Below are 19,312 nucleotides of genomic sequence, written 5' to 3'. Positions count from 1 at the left end.
TTCCACAGCAGAAACATAATAGCAGCACAGCCTGGAAAAAGTGGAAATTACAAAAACACATGAGAAGTGTGATTAACCATCGGCAATTGCTTGCCCCTCTGAGACCTGTTTCTTCAAATTCGTCCTCAAAGGCAAGTCATCTGTCTTCAAATTATTCTTGCCATTTCAAATAAATGAGGCCACATGCACAGTGACTAAGAAAACATTTTGCAGTTTCTATGATCAGAGCCAATTTACATACCTTTCTCACCCACAAATGGCAAGGACCAGGTAAACACATCCATGAAGTTTGGAAGCCAGTATGGATGAGGGGAGCAGTTGAACTGTCTGATATTCATAACGTTGTTCTCGTATTTCAACACTGCAGCTAGAAGGGAGAAAGGAAAGAAACAAAAAGATGTCAGCCACACACGTGTGACTGACTACCAGACCAGTAATGCTTACAGTGTGCACAGCCTACAGAGCTGCTCACCAGCTTTCAACCACTTGACCCAGCAGCAGCACTTGACTGCTAGTTATAATAGCATACAGCCTCAAAGAAGTTGCAAGCCATTTCCAGTCTGAAAGCAGCGGCGTCAGCCTTCCCTGGCACTAAGATGGGTTGGTAAGTGAACTAATAACTGAGTAGTCATGAACGTAGGCTCTAGGATCTGCCACCAGCGGGAACGAGGCAGAATATCCACAATCGCCTATTTCACACAGTTATCTGAGCTCCTCACAACCTTGCTTTGAAGATAACAGAGAAAAGTGTTTATCATGCAGAGTTTGAATGCTGCTTTCCCAACGAAGATTTTCAAACGATTTCATTCTATTGTACAACAGATTATACTTTCACATTATCCAAACTCTTGGCACATGAGACTGTGCTCCCTATAGTATGATTGAATACTAATATGGTTGGTCTTGCACCATTTAAAATTCACGTAATTCTTGACAACACACACAAAAAGACTACGTTTGTTAATGGGCAGAAATAAAGATATTTATGCCATGGCCAAGTTTTAAAGCACTACACCAAGTCCAATGTTAACTTGTGTTAACGGACTACAGGTTTGTATCTGAAACAGCATCTGATTAACCTATTTTTGCTATATTAATAGAACAAAGTAAATCGAAGTATTACAAAGCGTATCAGGAAGAAACAGCTATTTATTTCTAGAAATGACCATAGCTGCACCCAGGCCCAGTGCAGTCAAAAGTCAGATGAAAGAGGGAAAGGTTAAATGTGGCTTGGGTATAACTGAGAGGGCGGAGCACAGGTGGGAAAGAAAGGGAAATTATCAATGTGGTTAAGGAGGAGCAAAATAATCATGTTGAAAATGCAGCAGTCGAAATAAAATTAACTCTACAGTAAGCCTAGATAACTGCCCTTATCAAAACTCATTTCCCAAAGCATGAAGTTTGCCCAACACTACACTAGCACAATGTTCTACACCAAATTCAAACTTCCATGCACTTTTAAAATTTTTTTATAGCAGTGAGTGGTTATTAGGGTGCTGTAGATCACTCAAACCTCAGGCCATTCATTGAGACTGCCTGGAAGAACACAGAACAAGGGTGGGTTCAGCAGCTGTTTGTAACACAGGTCTATTTGTTAGCTTTAAAAAATGTAATGAGGGAGAGCTTTCAATACTATGGTCTTTCAATAAAAATTATCCAGTTCTAGATTTCTATTGTTCACTTTATGCATCAATTGCCTTGGCTTGGGAAACAGTAAAACTAATCTCATCCCTTCCTTCTTTTTTTTTCTTTTCTTTTTAATTCCCCTTTTCTGTCTTCTTGCAAAGACACATGTAATGCAAAATCTTAATAATGGAGTTACTCAACCTGGTTACAGTATCTCTAACCTAATTAGCCTATATTTTAATTTACAGAATCTGTTTCCTGAAATTTAGTAATTTCTAAATTGCACAAGCACAGAATACATGTGCTCTTGGATGCGAACAGAGCATTTATGAAATAGAAGAACAAGTATTTCTTTGCTCATGGAGAAAAGTAATTTTGAGATGACCACCTAAAACCAAAGGGATTCACAACTATCCTGAACACAAAGACATAAAAGTCCTTAAACAATAGTTACAGGAGACTGAAGGCAGGATTTCTTTAGTCAACACGGGACTAAAACAGGCCATGCAAGCTGAAGCTTCCATCCAGTGTAGAAGGTGCTGGCACTTCACGTTTTTGTTACCAGAAAAATAAGGGCGGAGTTTTACTTATTAAAACCCTAATGAGATCTAGTAACCTGTGACCTTCAGAAGGTCCTCCTCAGCTTTAGTCAGAGAAAATTGAATCAAGGAAGCAACGCACATGATAATGCCTTCATAAATGATAAAACAGCATGAATCAGAATTATGTCAAAAATATACTATACAAAAGACACATAAAGAAGGAGGGATATCGTACTTCGTTTTCTCCTTTCCTCCAGCTTTCCCACCTGTGGCACCCCAAAGAGGAACACAGGTCCAGGGGCTGGTTATCACTTAACAGCCAGCAATGAAGTTGCACAACTGCAATATGGCACAGAACCATAGGAAATGCAGCGTACCGCAACATTGGCTGAAGGGAGTGAACAATGTCTTCTGAGTATTCATCTCCTTCAATTGACTAAAGTGACTGTCAATCAGACAAAAAACTTTTTTTTTTATGCACTAGACTGTCACTTCCCACAAAAATTTAACAGGTTGCTAAATGCCTTCCACTTTGTGGCCAATGACAGAGTCCAGAGTAGACCTGGGAGTTTCTGAAGCCTACTCACTGATAGACACAGAAAATGGCTTGCTAACATTTATGCAAACTTTTGCCAGGCAGACACCCTCCACTAAATAAGCTGCATCTGACTCTTGCCCATCTTCATATGACAGTTGGCAGCCATTCTGCTGCTCAGTAAAATAAAACTGGCATAATACTGCTATTAGCGAAAATGAGAAAACTAGTGTCAATGCTCTTAATATTTCCATCATTTTTTTGGCTGAAATTACATATGGGAGATTGAAATTCATTCTCCTTCTATTACAGTGACACAATTGCATAATAAAAATAAATAGTTTGTGGCTTTACAGCAAAAATGAGTCAAAACCACACAAAAAGGACCACTTAATGGTTGTGAAGATTCTTTTAGAAGAACTAAAACCTTCAAATTCATCCACTCACCACCTTAGCGAGCTGAGGTAGCTCCCCTTCCCACTATTTTTTCAATTTATCCATTAAGTCTATTTCTAAATTCTGTGAAAGTTCAATGAATCATTTTTACAAGGAACTTTTAAAACTGACCTCTGAAAAAGCCTGAATCATAAGCAGAACAGCTGGAAAACATCAAATTAAAAACAAATGGCTATAGTTGGGTTTTTGTGGGGTTTTTTTGTTGTTTTGTTTTTTTTTTTTTTTTTAGGGGAAGATAATTTATTTTGAGATTACTGAAAAAAAAAAATATCTTTGCACCACCACATTATTTTATATACCTGAATATCTTAGAAAAGCAAGTTCCGCTAATGGTATTTTAAAAACTGTTCTCCTCTGTACATGACCTGTAGACCTCCCCCACAAGTGTCTTCAAAAGCCACTTGAAGAAAAATAACACTGTACAATAGAGCAGAGTAATAACAGAGACAGAAGTCTTCTGAAATAACCCTACTCTTAAAAGAATAAAATAAAGTAGGGTAGTTACCCGTACCACAAATACTTTTCTGAATTTTCAATTTAATCTTTCATTAACAAGCACAATGTACACAAAGGATTTTTATTAGGTAACTAACGAAGATGATATGTAACATTAAATAAACTGGCTCTTGTTATGCTTGTGCAGTTCTAACTAAGAAGAAAACTTCACCTGGATCAAGAAGAAAATGCTTCTCAGATAACAGTAGGAGTTTCCCTGAGCTTTTCTGGACCCTTGCTTTCTTTCGGTCATAGCTCTTTTCTTCCTCTCTGTTGGGTCAGAAAAGGTTTGGAGGTTTCACCTCTGCCTCATTTCTTAGTCCATAGTAACTTGATGCCTAAGTAGCTATAGGAGACCCCAGCTGCCCTGAAAGAGCAGGAATCTTTTGAAGGCTACATGACTCCAGGCCACACGGCCGCTGATGGAGGAAACAGAAGAAAGTGGGATGGGTTCCCTTGGTTATGAAACCTGTAACTGAGGAAAACCTGACTCTCTCCAACATTTGCTTATTATTCCAGGCTGCAACCTCTATACTTTTCTTTCCAAACATCTACTCGGACAGATGCTAGCAGACCAAGCTACCAGCCACAGTTTTATCATGTATACTCACCAACCAGAGCAAGAATCTTATTTTATTATCCTTAACAGTCACACATATTTTAACCTAATTTTGGTATTCACTGTTGTAAATGAGTTTTAGAAGATAACGTTTTGTAAAGTGAAGATGTGCAGATATCTCAAATGACATTACACTTCTTTCCAATGCTAGTAAACTGAGATATTGGATGCTGAAATCACATTAGAGTGAAATGAAACAATAACGCAGCAGGCAAAGGACATTCGTACTGTTTAGCTTTAAGCATTTAACATAGGTACCTAAGGCTGGACATACAGGTAGTGAAAAATGTGCAGGTAAGAAACCTCCTTCCTTTAGCTAGAAATGGAAACAGCTCTTTTAACCTTCTCAGGGTCAAATATAGACACCCAGTGCCATCTGAGACCCCTTGGGGTATCTCCTTTGTTTCTCTCAGTTAAAGATGAGCCGGGATCACCCCCATCTCCTGTGTCATACCTGTCAGACGTGAGTGATGTCTCAGACCCCTCTGGCATCTCTAATGGCGCTTTAAAAGTCTGTCTGTTGGGAGGTGGATTAGAGCCCTGAGCAACATGACCAACATTAAACTGTGTGACCGATAGTTCAGAATTACCCAAAGACATTATGTATCCTGCTTCAAGATCTGCTGAATCATTTCTCAGTATAAATTAACTGATAACATTTCCATCAGAGAAAAAAAAAAAAAAAGAGCATGGTGGAAATAGTAGCCCAGAATGAACTACCTGTTTTCAGACAAACAGCCTCAAAATAATTTTAGCAAACAAGTTAACTAATTTTTGTGATTTTTTTTCCAGAAAACTTCTCTTGCATTTAGAAAATAAATGCAGTGACAGGTCTCTCAAATTCTTCATACCTAAGAAACAATTTCAATTTTTGATTTAATGCCAAATTATCTTCAGCATTAACTGTGCAACTGGGAACAGTGTCTTCTCCTCCAGCAGAGTTGCTAAGTAACCACAGCGTCTTCTGCTCAAGACAGGTCAGAGATAAGGGTTAGTAAAACGCTTAAGGAGTTTAAACATTATCAAAAGAAAAAGTTATTTACTATATAAGGTAATGATGTGAATAAGTCAGTACAGAAGTGAGACTAATTGCAGTTGGGAAACTCTTCCCTTAGAGAATTCTGAAGATTTTTATTTCACATGTGCAATTGTATCTTCCAAAGAAACAGCACAATAGTGTTCAAGATTTTATCAACAGAGTGCAAAACCCACTTCTGGCAAACTTCTCTGCATCAGCAATGAGATGGCCTAGATACCCTGACAGCTCCTCTTTAAAAGCTTTTGTTTCCATGACAAGGCATCATGACAAGAGCAGAGATAAAGCGTTAAAGAAAACTGATAGGGCAAACAGAAGTTTATGCCGCTTTTCTTTCTCCCGAAGTGCTGTTATTTCTCAAAGACCATCCTTGTCTTCCAGGTATATTACTCTGCCTTTTTCCAATATGAAAATAATTTTCCTGTTAGATCCATTTGGATCAGGTGCATTTCTTAACCTGTATCTATGGTACACCACATGCTGATACTTTATACACACTTCATTGATATATTACTTATCTGATACGTTAACAAGCATACCAGTGTACAGCTGGTTTTGATTTTTCTAGTATCCCAAGCTCTCCTGTGTATTTTCTTTATTTCTTCATCATCTGCTTTTCCCTTCAGCAACACCACATGTACATTGCAGCACGTTAGAAGAGACATCACATTATTTTTTTCGATAGCTTTAGATTCTCTGGTGGTTATCTCACCACTACAAAACCTAATCTTTTAAAAGTGTTCAAAAGACAATAATCTGTCGTTAAACAGCTAGTTAAAATTGTTCAATCAGCCAAAAAGCATGCATTCACTGAAGTGACAGCCAGACACTAAAATATGAAGTATTGCCAATGATTTACAAATAAATCGCCTGCCTCTGTAGAACTGGTGTTTCGGGGTTTTTTGGTGGTTTTTTTTTTGTTTGTTTGTTTTTTGGTGGGGCACAAGTAGCATTACAGCAAGCCTTAATTAAGGCATTAAGAAATATTAAATGTGGGAATGAGAGTTTAGACACAGTACAAGGCCAGCAGATCATACAATGCAGTAATTTTTGGCACCCTCTTATTCTGTTGCTGTAGAGAATCTCTGGTGGTGATGGGCACCCTTGAATCCAGGGGTAAACCTGTACTTACACAACTTTCTTGGAGTTTCTTGATCAGCACAGCCTTCCTCCGAGGCCCTGCAGGCACAGGTAACTATCACAATCCAATTAACATTTATCTTCTTGCATGAGGAGTTCTGATCCTCTCCAGAAGGAGCAGTCATAGAAAATCATCAACTCACCAGCATTTCTTGTAACAAGTTTTAATGATAATCTTAGAAGTATCTTTTTCTTTATGTCTTTTAATAATGTAAATAAGAGCAGAAATGTTTGTGAAAGCTATGAAGACACCAAACAGAAGCTCAGAAGTTGCCAAAAAACATATGTATAAATTCCTCCCCTTCGCCAATGCTCTCCATTACAATGAATATGGAAGGCATTAATAACAGTGATGAAGAAGGATAGTCTTGGAAAGAGGAGGGATGCTAGGCTCCCCATATCTAGGCAGTTTCTGAGTCTCTGAATCAGCCCCTGAAAGCGTGTATCTGTGTCTCCATTAACTACACAGGGAACCCCTGACAGGAGCCTCCTAATTGAAAAAAATCTAACTTTGGCATCCAAAGTTGTGCATGTGTGTGGGATGGGTTTGCAACAGGACCAGAAGCCACAGGACAGACAAGTTACACATGCAGCCTTCATGAGGCAATGGCCAGTAATCAAAAGGATACAGAAAACTCCCTTCAGTGTCGAAATCCATCAGAGCAAAGCCAGTTGGTACTGTGAGACGGCCCGTGCAGCGGGTCCACAGCAGCATTATTAACAGCAGATATGCTGAACATGGTCTTGTTCAGGTAGCTTATCTTCAGCTACTCCTGCCAAACCTCCTTTTGCTCTGAGTATGCTGCCTCCCTAGTGCTCTGTGAGGACATATCTGACCCCAGTGGCTGCTCTCCAGCAGGGACTGAATAAGCCCTTGGATAAAGTTGGCAACAAAGCCCACTCCTTCTGAAGTGCTTTGGAGAAGTACAAGAAAGTACATCTGCTTTAATGGGTATGAGAACTATCAACCTGGGTTAGAAAATGAGCATTCCTAGCCTCTTGCAGCTTTTAAAGATAATGTATTTATCTTAAACAACACTACATTTTAAAATGACCCATTCATGCCAGTGGGAGATGGAGCCTCTCAGGAATTTATTTAAGGTGACTTTGTTAGCTAAGTAATAACCAGAAGCATACTGGGAACGCATACTAGAAAGGAAGGCACATACTAGTTATTAGGAGAGTAACTCCTTTTCCAAGGACTGACAGTAATCAAAACCCCAAATGATCTGTAAAAATCAATCAGGTTCTGCACCAGTGCATGATGAGTCAGCTAGAGCGACTGTCCTGTAACACTTCTGGATAGAAAAGCCTTCCTTCACCTCCTGAAATCAGTCAGGCAGAAGCTCTGTGTTCTTAGTTACTTCATCTGCTGCAAATCAAGGGAGCTAACAAGTAGCCATGTTTTGGACTCATTGAGGATGGTGGTATTTTTCTTTCTTGAAGAAGGAAGCGAGCACCCAAATGCTATCCAGACAAAGATGCATGAGCAATGCACCATGAAAAACTATGCCTGATGTACTTTAAATGCCAAGAGCCAGTGCAATCAGTCACATGAAATAACGCATCAAAACTTCTAATGAGAGAAAAGGAGGCAGTTAAACCCAACATAAATTCATTTCAAAGTTGCTAAAGGTCAGCCTCTACATTTACCACAAGTCATACATTAAAGAGTGGCACACCGGTGCTGATCTCACACCACTGCTGATTTGCCTGAGCTCACTCAGAGCAGGTATCACCAGCAGCACACCCAAACTTCAGCTGTGACTGCAGCTAACTCAGCAGCTGGCCTACAGCCTTTCACCAGAAAAGGCTTTCTACCAGTTGTAAGACCTGCCTGCCACAGCAGAGCATCCTGGAACAAGGGAAATGACCCTCTTTTCTGAAACAGTGATAACAGAGAGGCACTTTTCTTCACCACCCAAATTCTGTTGCTTCAAAGTCAAGATTTCGAATATTATAAATCATTGCTTTACATTTAACATTTGTCTTCATGACAAAAATCTCACGTTGTTCACCCATTGCCTTCATGTGCACAGAACTGCCTCCATGCATTCAGAAATAAAAGGTGAACATTTTCTGTCACCGTACTTGTACAGACCCGTCACGGGTCTGCCTTCTACCCAAAGGAGCCAACCCAGACAGCAAGCACACTTTTCCACCAGCAGAAATGATGCTGCCAAGAAAATGAACACATTCCTTGTTTCATTCTGCGCTTTTTGGGTTGCTAGCAGAGTCCCTATGTTTTTTACTTTTGGCTACTGACAGCTTTGCTTGCATGTTTCTTTGCAGAATGCTTTTATTAATTTTTCCACAAGTTAACATGCATATTGAGAATACTGATGTGTACAAACACCATTATCTAACAGTGAAGTGTTTCCTTCCCTTGCATACAGTTCACGGCATAACAGCTTTTAGATTAGAAGTTTTATAACATAAAATGATACCTAAAGAAGCTTTTTTCTGCAAGTTTTAAAAAAAATAAATTAAAAAATTCTTACTTCCTTTGCAGGCAAGCATCCAAATTAAAAATGTCTCTTCTCAAGAAAGATTGATCTCTTTGCAATGGAGCTAGTTTCATAAATATCATTGAGAAAAAATTACTTTGTTTTGCTCAGAGGAACACAAATATAGCTTTACTGGGAACAGGAGAAAGTAAACATTACTGCTCATTTCAAGATATAGGAGGACAGGTTTATTAGAATGCTTTATATTTAGAAACATGATTTCTTTTTCCAGTTCATTAGAGAAGATTTCAGAGAAGGCAACAGACTAATAAACTCAGAGAAGCTGCAAAAACTTGTATTTAGTGGAGTCTTTATAGAGTGACCAGTGATTGCTTATTTGTGCAGAAACATTTTTTTTTTTCGCTAGTGATATTTCATTTCCTACATAATAGTTTTCAAGTGATTAAAAACCCCAAAACATAAAGGAACTCAGACAATACCTCTTCCATGCTTTATCCACTGATGATCCGTCAAAGTTTGTTACCTAGCTAGAGGGTTTGCATATAAAAATGCCATTCATTTTATTGGAAATGAGTAAAGGGACAAACAATTAATTATAAGGAACACTGGGCTCTGAACATCTCACTCTCAGCATTTCTTAATATACTTCTCTTAGTTAACATAGCCGTTTTCACTTTTGCTTCCTGTGTAATATTTACTCTTTAATTTATAGTCAAAATACAGAAATATCCTAAGGCATAGTAGAATCTACAGTTACGTTCAGAGGCATACATCTGTCTGTAATATATTTAATTAGATTTGTATTATGTAATAGATGGAATGGGCATGAACTAATAGAGGAAGAAAATGGGCATGAACTGATAAATAGAGAAAGGAATTTAAAAGAAAACCAATGTAATATATTTGAGTAAAGCAAAGTACAGTCTACTGTATATTAACAGGAATTAAATTCTTACCTTTGTTATTGTATACATCTAGATAGTTTGGTGCTGAAAAAATTGTGATTAGTGAAGGGAAGCCTGTTGTTTGGCTTTTCCTGTACATACGATACCTAAAAGGAAAGTGAAGATACTAATTATTGTGCAATGATTTATGTGCTCTGTCACTGACCAAATATAGTGCAAAAACCACTAGTACACTACCGCACTGACTGTTAACAAATGCCAAGACAGAAAAACATGCATATGTGCTTCTTAAAGCCATGGAAAAATAAAAGTATTTCCTGCAGGCTTATTCATTATATCCATTTGGGATGGCCAGGGATCCACACCATGCTCGAAAGCTGCGTCTCTGCCTGAAATTTAGTGAGCCAGATGTGGATTTTGTTATGAATGCACTCAGTGCCCATCCCTGGAGCCAGGCGGCCTCCATGCATGTGCACCCCAGGACGTTCTCAGACCCTCTCTCTGTGGGACTGCAGATGAAGGCAAGCACCAGCATGTGCCTTAGGCACATGGTACTGCCTTCAGAAGAGACGTGCATGTCCTCCATGACCCTCCAGCCACCTGCCCTCTCTGGACATGTGAGTGATGGCAAGGCCAGGGAAGACGGAAAGTATGAGAAGAGGAGGGGAAACAGGGGGTCCAATTTTTTCAGTGCTGTGCCTAATCTCATCCAGTCTATTAGCCAGTTTATTAGTCCTTGTATGTTTTCATTACCTAACCTTGCTGTCTTATGAAAGAAAAAAAGGCTTATTGGACCAATATATAATCAAGCAAGCATTAAACCTGCACGTAACTGGAAGCAAACCAACCAAACAGTACTTTTGTCTTACTAAGACACAAGTAACACCAAATACTGCTCTTCAGTTTTCAGCTACAAGAAACTGAAGAATTTGGCAAACATCCACAATAGTTGCACATGGTATAGTTTCAATGCAATCCCTTCTACAAAGTTTTCTTTATTGGAAAGCAATACAATAAAAGTGAAATTTCATTACCCTTGGGTATTTCATGCTAGTTATTTTTGGCAGAGTAATAGCTTGCTTTTAATTGCATTGACGTTTTTAAGTATGTGATAATTCAAACATTCAGAATAGCTTTTTATATGCATAGTGAATATCAACCTCATTCCTACAATCTTGCTACTTTATATTGTATTACTATTCAGGTTGGTTGAAGTTTCTACCTCCAAATAAACACATTAATAATTGATGCAAAATTTGCAAACCTATTTATTCAGATACCAGTCCTTCCTTAAAATCTCATAAGAATGGTACATCTCTATGAATAGGTAATTTTTTATAATTGTTTTAAGTGGCATAAAAAAATTGTTTCTTTACACTGGCAATAGTTTCATGTGGGAACCATCAACACTACCTGGTGCTTGACCTGGATTGTTTTTGCACACACTGTCTTGATAAACTACTTAAAATTCATTAATGATACTCCTGCATAAAATTATTGCTATTGAGTTTCACAAGTATATTTTCTTGACAAAGTGTAAAACCAGTAGGCCCAGAAGTTTCAGGTAGGTGTGAAAGACTTAGGAGCCTTCATGAGCCAAATCATTCCCCAGGCATCTTGGCAATCAGCGTGTCAGAAGTTTCAGGCACTTTGCAAAACGTTTTCTGAGCTGAATCTCTTTTCCTTCCCAAGTTTGGCATTCAAATAACTTTTGGTCACTTCATGCCACTTAAGATCACTAAGGCTAAGTAAGCGGGATATATGAGGATTCATTAAGTCCTTTAACTCATTAATAATCATGTAAAAGACATTCTCATGTCAGTGTATGTTTCTATAGCATTAATAAAAAGTGAGAGGTCTTGCGACTTAATTTTAAGTTTTCCAGTTCATTCTCACTCAGTTGTTTTTCCTTCCCTTGCTCTGTTTGACAATGGTAAGCCATTATTCAATATTAGTGACCCCTCTCCACACATACTTACCCAGCATCCTGGGCTTCATGAGCTCGGAGTATAGATAACAAGTTATTGTGCTGTAGGAATTCACATACAGCAGGGTAACTGTTGAAGAAAATAACAGCACCTGTTACGGCATTATCAGAAGCACTATGTTTAGCTCTAGCTTTTAAAAAGTGTTTCATCCAACATGCATCATTCATTAAATCAGTCCCTACTCTGCAAGCAGATTTCAGTAGAGACAACACTAGCAGCAGCAGCACCTTTTTTAATCCCACCCCACAACTGTGTGGAGAGGAACGCTGGAAAGTTGCAATTCATTGCATAGCAACAATCACCAATTGTTACCACCTCCTGTCACTCTCTGAATTTACTCCCAATACCAGAGGTTGCCTGCACATCAGCAGCCAGACCAGCTGGCCAGGCATGGGAGTTTGAGCTGTTACTCTCCTGTGCCCCTCTGTCTGACTGGAGCCTGACCAGCTCCAAGTGCCCTAGCTCCAACGCCAATGTGGGGGAGAGGCAGGCTGGCATGGGTGGAGAGTTGGGCTGTCTTCCAAGTGCAGCCTGCCCCAGAGCAACGTCCGACCTGAGACTGGGAGTAGGACACAAATTTTCCTTGATTTGAGGCCTGGGACATGACATGTAAATGTTATAATTCCCTCTTCTCATTGCTGGGCAAGTTGGAGAGCAACAATCAAAACTGTTGCTCAAAAAAAAAAAAAAAATCAAAACTGGTGGTAAAAGGTGTAAACCTCATATAGCAGCTCTGAAATGTCACATGATGGCTGGAGAAAAAGCAAAATAAGCCCTGCATTAACATCAATTCACCATGTTTATTCTCCACTATCAATTCGACTCTCCCGTAGTTCAAAAAATAGAATGGTCAGAAATTTTTAAAGAAGAAAATACGAGGTGTTGGGGAAGACACTAAGGCACCTCCATGATCACTTCTGTGCTGGTTCTGCAGCACGGTGGGCTCACAGTGTGCCTGTAAATAACACAATATAAAAAAAATAACTTGCAGAGTTCTCTAAATCTCCAAGCGTAACTCACACATTATGTTACGGAACTGTACGCATTATTGGAGACCCCAACAAAAGCAGACTGTTTTACAGTACCTTAGGGGCAAGATGCAGTCATACAGTAACACTGTTATGCAAAATACTTATGCAAAATACTTGCAAAACATACTGAACAAATGAAAAAAAAAAAATCTCAACTAAACATTATACAAAAGACCTGCTGTCCCAGCTGTGATTTCACGGACCATGCTCAGAGCCCACTTGCAATCATTTAACAGCCCCATCAGTTTCTAACTTCATGCATGAAAGAGATGAAAATTCATGGGAAAAAAAAAAAAAAAGGCAAAATCTAACGCATCATCTTCCTTCAGTTTATCCAAGAGAAATGCTACTGCTTGCTTCCAACCTTCCTGGATATTTTGAAGTTGAAATGTCATTTGCAGCTAGAGGCTACAAACCCAGTAGAATGGTATAATGCTGGTTTTGAACTTGACCCATCTAGCATATATTCTCAGTTGCAGGTTTAGTATTTTGGAATTGTCTAAAAAGATTGCCATTATTGAATAATTTCATTTCCAAATTACGTGGGGTATCGTTTTGGCAACGGCAGTGATCTGCAGTTGCTGACAGGCTGCCATTCAAATCACTGGCAAATGAGAACTAATTTGCATACATTTCTTTTCATAATTAATTGTGACTAAATGTAGACTTATGGTACATTTTGTTTAGAAATTTTTACATTAATTTCTGAAAGCTGGGGTCTATAATGAAAAATCTGACAGTTGATTATGTTCATTATCAGTGCAGCTGCTCAAAATGTCTAGCCTATTACTTTTTTTTTCCATAGTATTCTTTTCACACAGTGTTAAGTACTGCTTTTAAAGAAGATACAATGAAGTGGTAAAAAAATGCTCCTAAATAGACATGATAGGTTATTCTTTCCATTTCAAAGTACAGAAGTGGTGGGTTTTTTTAATTCCTTCATTATCTTATTCTTCATAAATCTGTGGAAAATAGACTTGTACTAGCAGAATTCGGCTGATTCTACAGGGCCCACACCTGGAAAGGCAGAGATGCCACATGGTGCTCCATGCAAATCTTTTCTTTTAAGTGAACAGCATGGTATCTGTAATGAGTAAGCACTCATATTACCTAGACCACTACAACCCCTGAGCAGTCTATCTGGATACTCTATTTTGAAAAAGCCAAAGCAACTCTCAGGTATTTTTCTTCAGCTGCTTGTTGAAGTGGGGGCTGGGGAGAAGCAAACTTCTCACCGTATGCAGCTATTACATATGCCATATCAATTGCAACAATAAATTCAAGGCTTTAATTTCCAGCACTTTCTTAACATCAGTTTGCTCCTGCCCAAATGCAGTTTCATATTAAACAATATTCCTCAACAAAAAAATACATGCCTCCCAAGGAAATAGCAGGAAGTCCTGCAAAATGACAACAAAACAGACATTATGGCAAAAGTTATCAGAAACAAGCTTTTACATAAAAGAATTCTGCTTGGATTTTTTTTTTTTTAATCTTCCTAATGAAAATTATCATCTTGCAATCCAATTCCCTACTAGTTTTTCTGATCACTACCCTTCCAGAAACACTGTCCTCCTTGCCCTGCTTTGCAGAGCCCAGACTGTAAATCAGATGAGCCAGAAATAAAGCAGTTGGCCGAGAGGGAAAACAAACAAACAGAACCCCCCCACGCAACAGGCTTTTCCAGAACAACCCAGCCTTCTGCCCGCCCTTCATGTGTCATGCTGAATCACGGAAAAGCAGTGACTCACAGAGAAAACAAAATACCCCACCGCTAAACTAGAGAGATGTTATTCCCCATGGAGTATATGACTGTGATATTCCCTACTTCAGCATCCTTTTTCATAAAAATGCCTCATGCATAGTTTACTAGTCCTGAGGTCTCTTTTGCATGACCACTGATTACTTCTACTCAGTTTTGGAAGAGAAGCAATACTTCGCTAACATGAACCAAAATGGCAGATGTTTTCAAATTGCTCTTCCACCAATAACTGGAACAACCGGATGGATTTAATCTTATTTCTTTTTTTTTTTTTATCTCTTTCACCATACCATTAAAGCAGAGACATAAACATTTCTTCAAAAAGAGGACATTCGAATTTAGCCCAACAGCTTCTCTAAGATTACATGTACATATAAAAACTGTTTTTCAGCAAAGCCCATTGGCCTTGCACTTCAGTCTCCAAGGGCCAAAGGTAAATGCTTTTGCTGCTCTGCTGTCCTCGGCAGCTCCCAGCACATCTCTTTCCACTTGCTTTTTCTTGCCTTGTGGAGCAGGGAACTGCATGGGATTGGAACACACACACACACACATATCTTTTTTGAAGAGTCATTCTATTAAAATTGGATGTGTTCCCAGGTCTGATGGAGCACACGAGCAATTCTATCAATACAGCTGGGCAGATACCGTGAGGGCAGCAAAAAGCTTCAGGCCTGAGAGAAGGAAGAGTGAAAAAGTGGGCAAAAGAATCTGTTTAAAATGCTACTGCAAAAAAAAAAATCCCATTCATACAACTGTGCCTCATGCCCTGAGGTGGAATACACTACAGTCTTCAAAAGCTTTTAGCAGCATTGCATACTCACAAGGTCAATATGCATGTAAAGTAAACCACTGAAATGCTGTGCTGGCAGGGCCAAAATTATTATTCTACCTCAGAGCATCTGTAAGGCTGAATCATTTCTCTGCCATCCAAGGCAGGCAAACGAAGTTCTTAGATGAGTCTACAATGCTAGCCACTCTTGCCATTGCTAATCATTTCTGCCTTTTTTTTTTTTCTTGCTTTTGAAAAGTATAACAACGTAGTCAACAGCCAAACAGCTTTATAAAGCTTAACATTCCTTAAGAACTGATATCAAACTCACTAAGAAAACCCAAGAGACTGCAACACCATGCGTGCAGAAAACTTGTGAGTATCTTCTGAGGCCATCTATTGACTTTGGCCTGGCTCACACCACTCTCATGCTCTTGTTAACAGTCAGTAATTAACCATGTCTTATACAGGTAAATGATCCCAGATAGGGAGTGTTAAGCATACACATGTGCTTACCCCTGACAGGAAGCCCTTGATATACTCTACATAGCATAAGACACTGTTAGTTAACTCAGTGGTGCAACCAAACACCCAATGTTCTTTACCAGAGCTTTGGCACAAAGGAAATGAAACAAGCTGGGCATGGATCCAATTGCAATTTTTCATGGTTAGGACCATGCATACTCATAGTAACTTTGCCCAAATGTGATGAAAGAACATTTTAATTCTTCATCCGTCCAGTAAATCTTATGGAAATAACGACATTCCCCATTCTAGTGTGGCTTAGAAAGTAGAGAGTTTTCCCCATGTCTCAATAATTGCTAAACCCACTTAGTGTCTGTCTCTCCTTAAGTTAATATTATTTTCAGAGAGAAAAAAAGTCCAGCTGACTTCTTCAAGCTATCTGATCACAGAAAGAAGCCATTCTCAAGTTGATAAGTAGCAGTATGTCTTGCCAAGTCAGATATGTCTCTTATAGAAATACTTGAGAGTTGTTATTGTACCACTAGTCCATGAAACAAGTGCAACAGGTCATTGACAAGATCAGTACAACCAGCTAAGTGCAAATAAATATTCACTAAATAAATTCAAGGCAAAACCAGAAAATCTGACAAACAAAGGGGAAAACTTCTTTACCAGTGGGATCAGCTGAAAAATTGTGGGGGGAAAGGGAGGGGGGAATATCACTCATGGACAAATTAATTCCCTCTTGTTCATACCATTCCCTGAATACCACATTATTTTCGGTAAGGATGAAAGAAAAGCTTCACTTAACTCATAATTAAAAACCAATTTACACAACTAACACTCTATTAATTATTTCTACTTTTTCATGAAATTGCATCAAACATGACCACAACTGTGAAGGACTTACAACCTTAAATTTCAGAAATGGGAAATAAAATCTCATCGCTATTGCTCTTTGTTCTCTTTAAGGTACAGAGAACTTTAATAAACTTCCAAGAAGTACTTAAATTTCACAATTACTTTTCGCTGTGGCACTGTTTCTAGGGATCCATAAATTTTGACAATGCAGACTCCAAAATGCTGCTAGATGCAAAAGGCATGCATTAAGCATCGACTCTTAGCACCCTTGAAAATTAAGCTGACTATTCTTTACATCTCTACATGACAGGTTAGGCCTGTGGTTTCAAGATCTGACATGTTACAGTGCTAGCCATTACAGTTTCAAGAACTCTTACACAGAAGGAAATTTATTGAAGAAAAACTTGATCAGTTTGAAATTCAACAGGCTGTACATGAGCGACCACCTAAGAAATGCAGTGAGAAACTTGTCAGACTACTGTAAGTTACTGTGTTTATAGTTTCTCATGTGTATTTACCTCATACAAGTGGCTCAACATCTCACAAATGAGTTTTGGCTGAATGGAGATTTCATGTACTACTGAGTTGGAAAGTCCTGTTAACATGTTGCATGTATACAGAATGTCCCATTACTGTTATTTTCCTCATTGCATTTTGTTATAGGAAATAACTTTAAAGCAGAGAAAAGTCACTTGCAACTTGTCATTATAATGAACATGTCTGATAAAAAGAAAGTTATTTATTACAGTTTCCCCTCATGAACCTCTCTTGCAATTTCCTGCAATTAATTAAGGGATCTTAATAATCTAGAAATCATTTCCCTGGCTCACATGTGTGCCTGAAATCTTCCTGACCTTCTTTTAAAATATCCACTGTTGTCTTTCAACTTTCCTTTCTGGAAATGACTGAAGAAACTACGAAGTTTTATTCACTGAAGAATAAACAAAGTCCATCCTATCAACAGACATTCTTGAAGAAGGACTGCATAATTCAGTTCTTCCTTCACAGGCTGAGCTGGTTGTTTAGGAAAATTCACTCCTTTCCTCAGGAAGTAACTCAAAAAGGCAAACAAAATTAGACATTGCACACTGCTGGATACTTTTTTTTTTTTTTTAATCAGGAATTACCATTAGATAAGCCATTAGTGACCTTCCAGAGCAACTTGGCACTTCTTTTAAGACTAACACTCGCCTTTATATAATCTCAGATAACGTGACTCCAAGCTAGTTGTCTGTTCATGTCATTAAGGAGTCACATGTCCCTCACATATGACCTGACAATGAGGTATCTTCCAAATATTTCCTCTTTTCCTGAAATATGCACTTTTCTGAATATAAATCAGGATACAGAGTAGATCTGATATATTTTCAGGAGGAAACTAATATATTATCAGGAAGTTTTATGGTAATTGTAACAAACAGAGCTCTGGGAAAAAACCCACTAAATTTAAAAGTTGTTCCAGTAAATAATAAGCCCTGTATCTAAGCACAAGGCACGTTTGCAAGAGAGATTCACGAGGGGAAACTGCTATTACTCACTGTTTGCAGTGCCCCGGAGTCCCAGACATGCTCCAGTGTTTGGTACTGCTAAGAGGAAGAGGAATGATTCTAGCCCTCAGAGTCATAAGCCCATTTCTGCATGGATCAATTGTTTGCAACAGTTTGACACCTTCTTTCATGACGAGACCAAACACATTCATTGAGCACCTTCCAGACATTATCGATCTGAAGGCGGCGGCAGGACCCACCCACAAAAGGTGCGTGCCAGCACCCAGGCTGCAGTGCAAACTGCTTTGTTCCAGCCCATCCCCATAATGCAGCAATTACAGCTCAAAGAAAGGACTAGGAAAACTAATTTCTAAAAGTCAAACGATCTGTTACCTTTCTGCTAACATTATCAGCAAGGAGGTTGATTCTAGAGGTTCTGTGTCCTAGTTACTGGTGAAATCTATTGATTTACTCTACACATGTTACTAAACAGCTACAGGTCAGCTACATTCAAGGTGAGATTTTCTAAGATAACTAAAAGAGCCAGACTCCTCACTTCTGCTGAGCTTGTTGGGAAAACAGCACAGGCTGAAGGAGAACAGCTCCCTTCAAAAGGTTCAACAACCTCTTAAGATTTCAATAGGATCTTCACATTCCTCCTGAACAAAAATTATTTTTTTAATTAAGATTTCACTGGATACACTGGTCATACCCTGCCAGTTTTGTTACTCTGGTGTCCTCGTAAGTTGTTCTTAACTACTGTAACAAAACAAAACAAAAAAGCTAAAACCCTTCAAAATCACCACACTGTCAGAGAAGGGTACCATGTAATTGGCACCACTGTTCACGAGGTAACACAGGCCCATCCTATGATGAACAGAGAATGGAAGCAGTGCTCGAGAGGATCTTCATCACCAGCTCAAGCACACCTAACAGAGCATTTTCTGCCCGGTGTCCACAGGGCTTGGTCTACAAACCAAGCTGCCTACCACTGGAAATGGAGAAAGGCAGCAGTCAGCAACCAGGCAGAACTGGGAAAAGGGAACAATTCGTTGCTTGCTTTGGTCTCCCTGTGCATTGCCAAAGAGGGAACAGTAGGATACCCCCCAGACCTAGGGAAATCCACT

General features: G+C 38.9%; 1 protein-coding gene across 2 annotated transcripts in view; it reads right to left on the bottom strand.

The window, feature by feature from the left end:
• Positions 1-19,312, bottom strand: part of PPP3CA (protein phosphatase 3 catalytic subunit alpha) — a 194,966-nt gene that overhangs the window by 22,780 nt on the left and 152,874 nt on the right. For both annotated transcript variants that reach the window (XM_086464760.1, XM_086464759.1), the window contains exons 7-9: positions 11,802-11,879; positions 9,874-9,968; positions 242-367 (exon numbers count right to left, since the gene is read on the bottom strand). In XM_086464760.1, coding sequence (XP_086320886.1) covers positions 242-367; positions 9,874-9,968; positions 11,802-11,879 — 299 coding nt within the window. The remainder of the gene's footprint in view (positions 1-241; positions 368-9,873; positions 9,969-11,801; positions 11,880-19,312) is intronic.

Source organism: Leptosomus discolor, chromosome 4 (assembly GCF_034619465.1).
Source record: "Leptosomus discolor isolate bLepDis1 chromosome 4, bLepDis1.hap2, whole genome shotgun sequence".
Lineage (NCBI taxonomy): Eukaryota > Metazoa > Chordata > Aves > Leptosomiformes > Leptosomidae > Leptosomus > Leptosomus discolor.
This window is presented reverse-complemented; position numbering and strand designations above follow the sequence as displayed.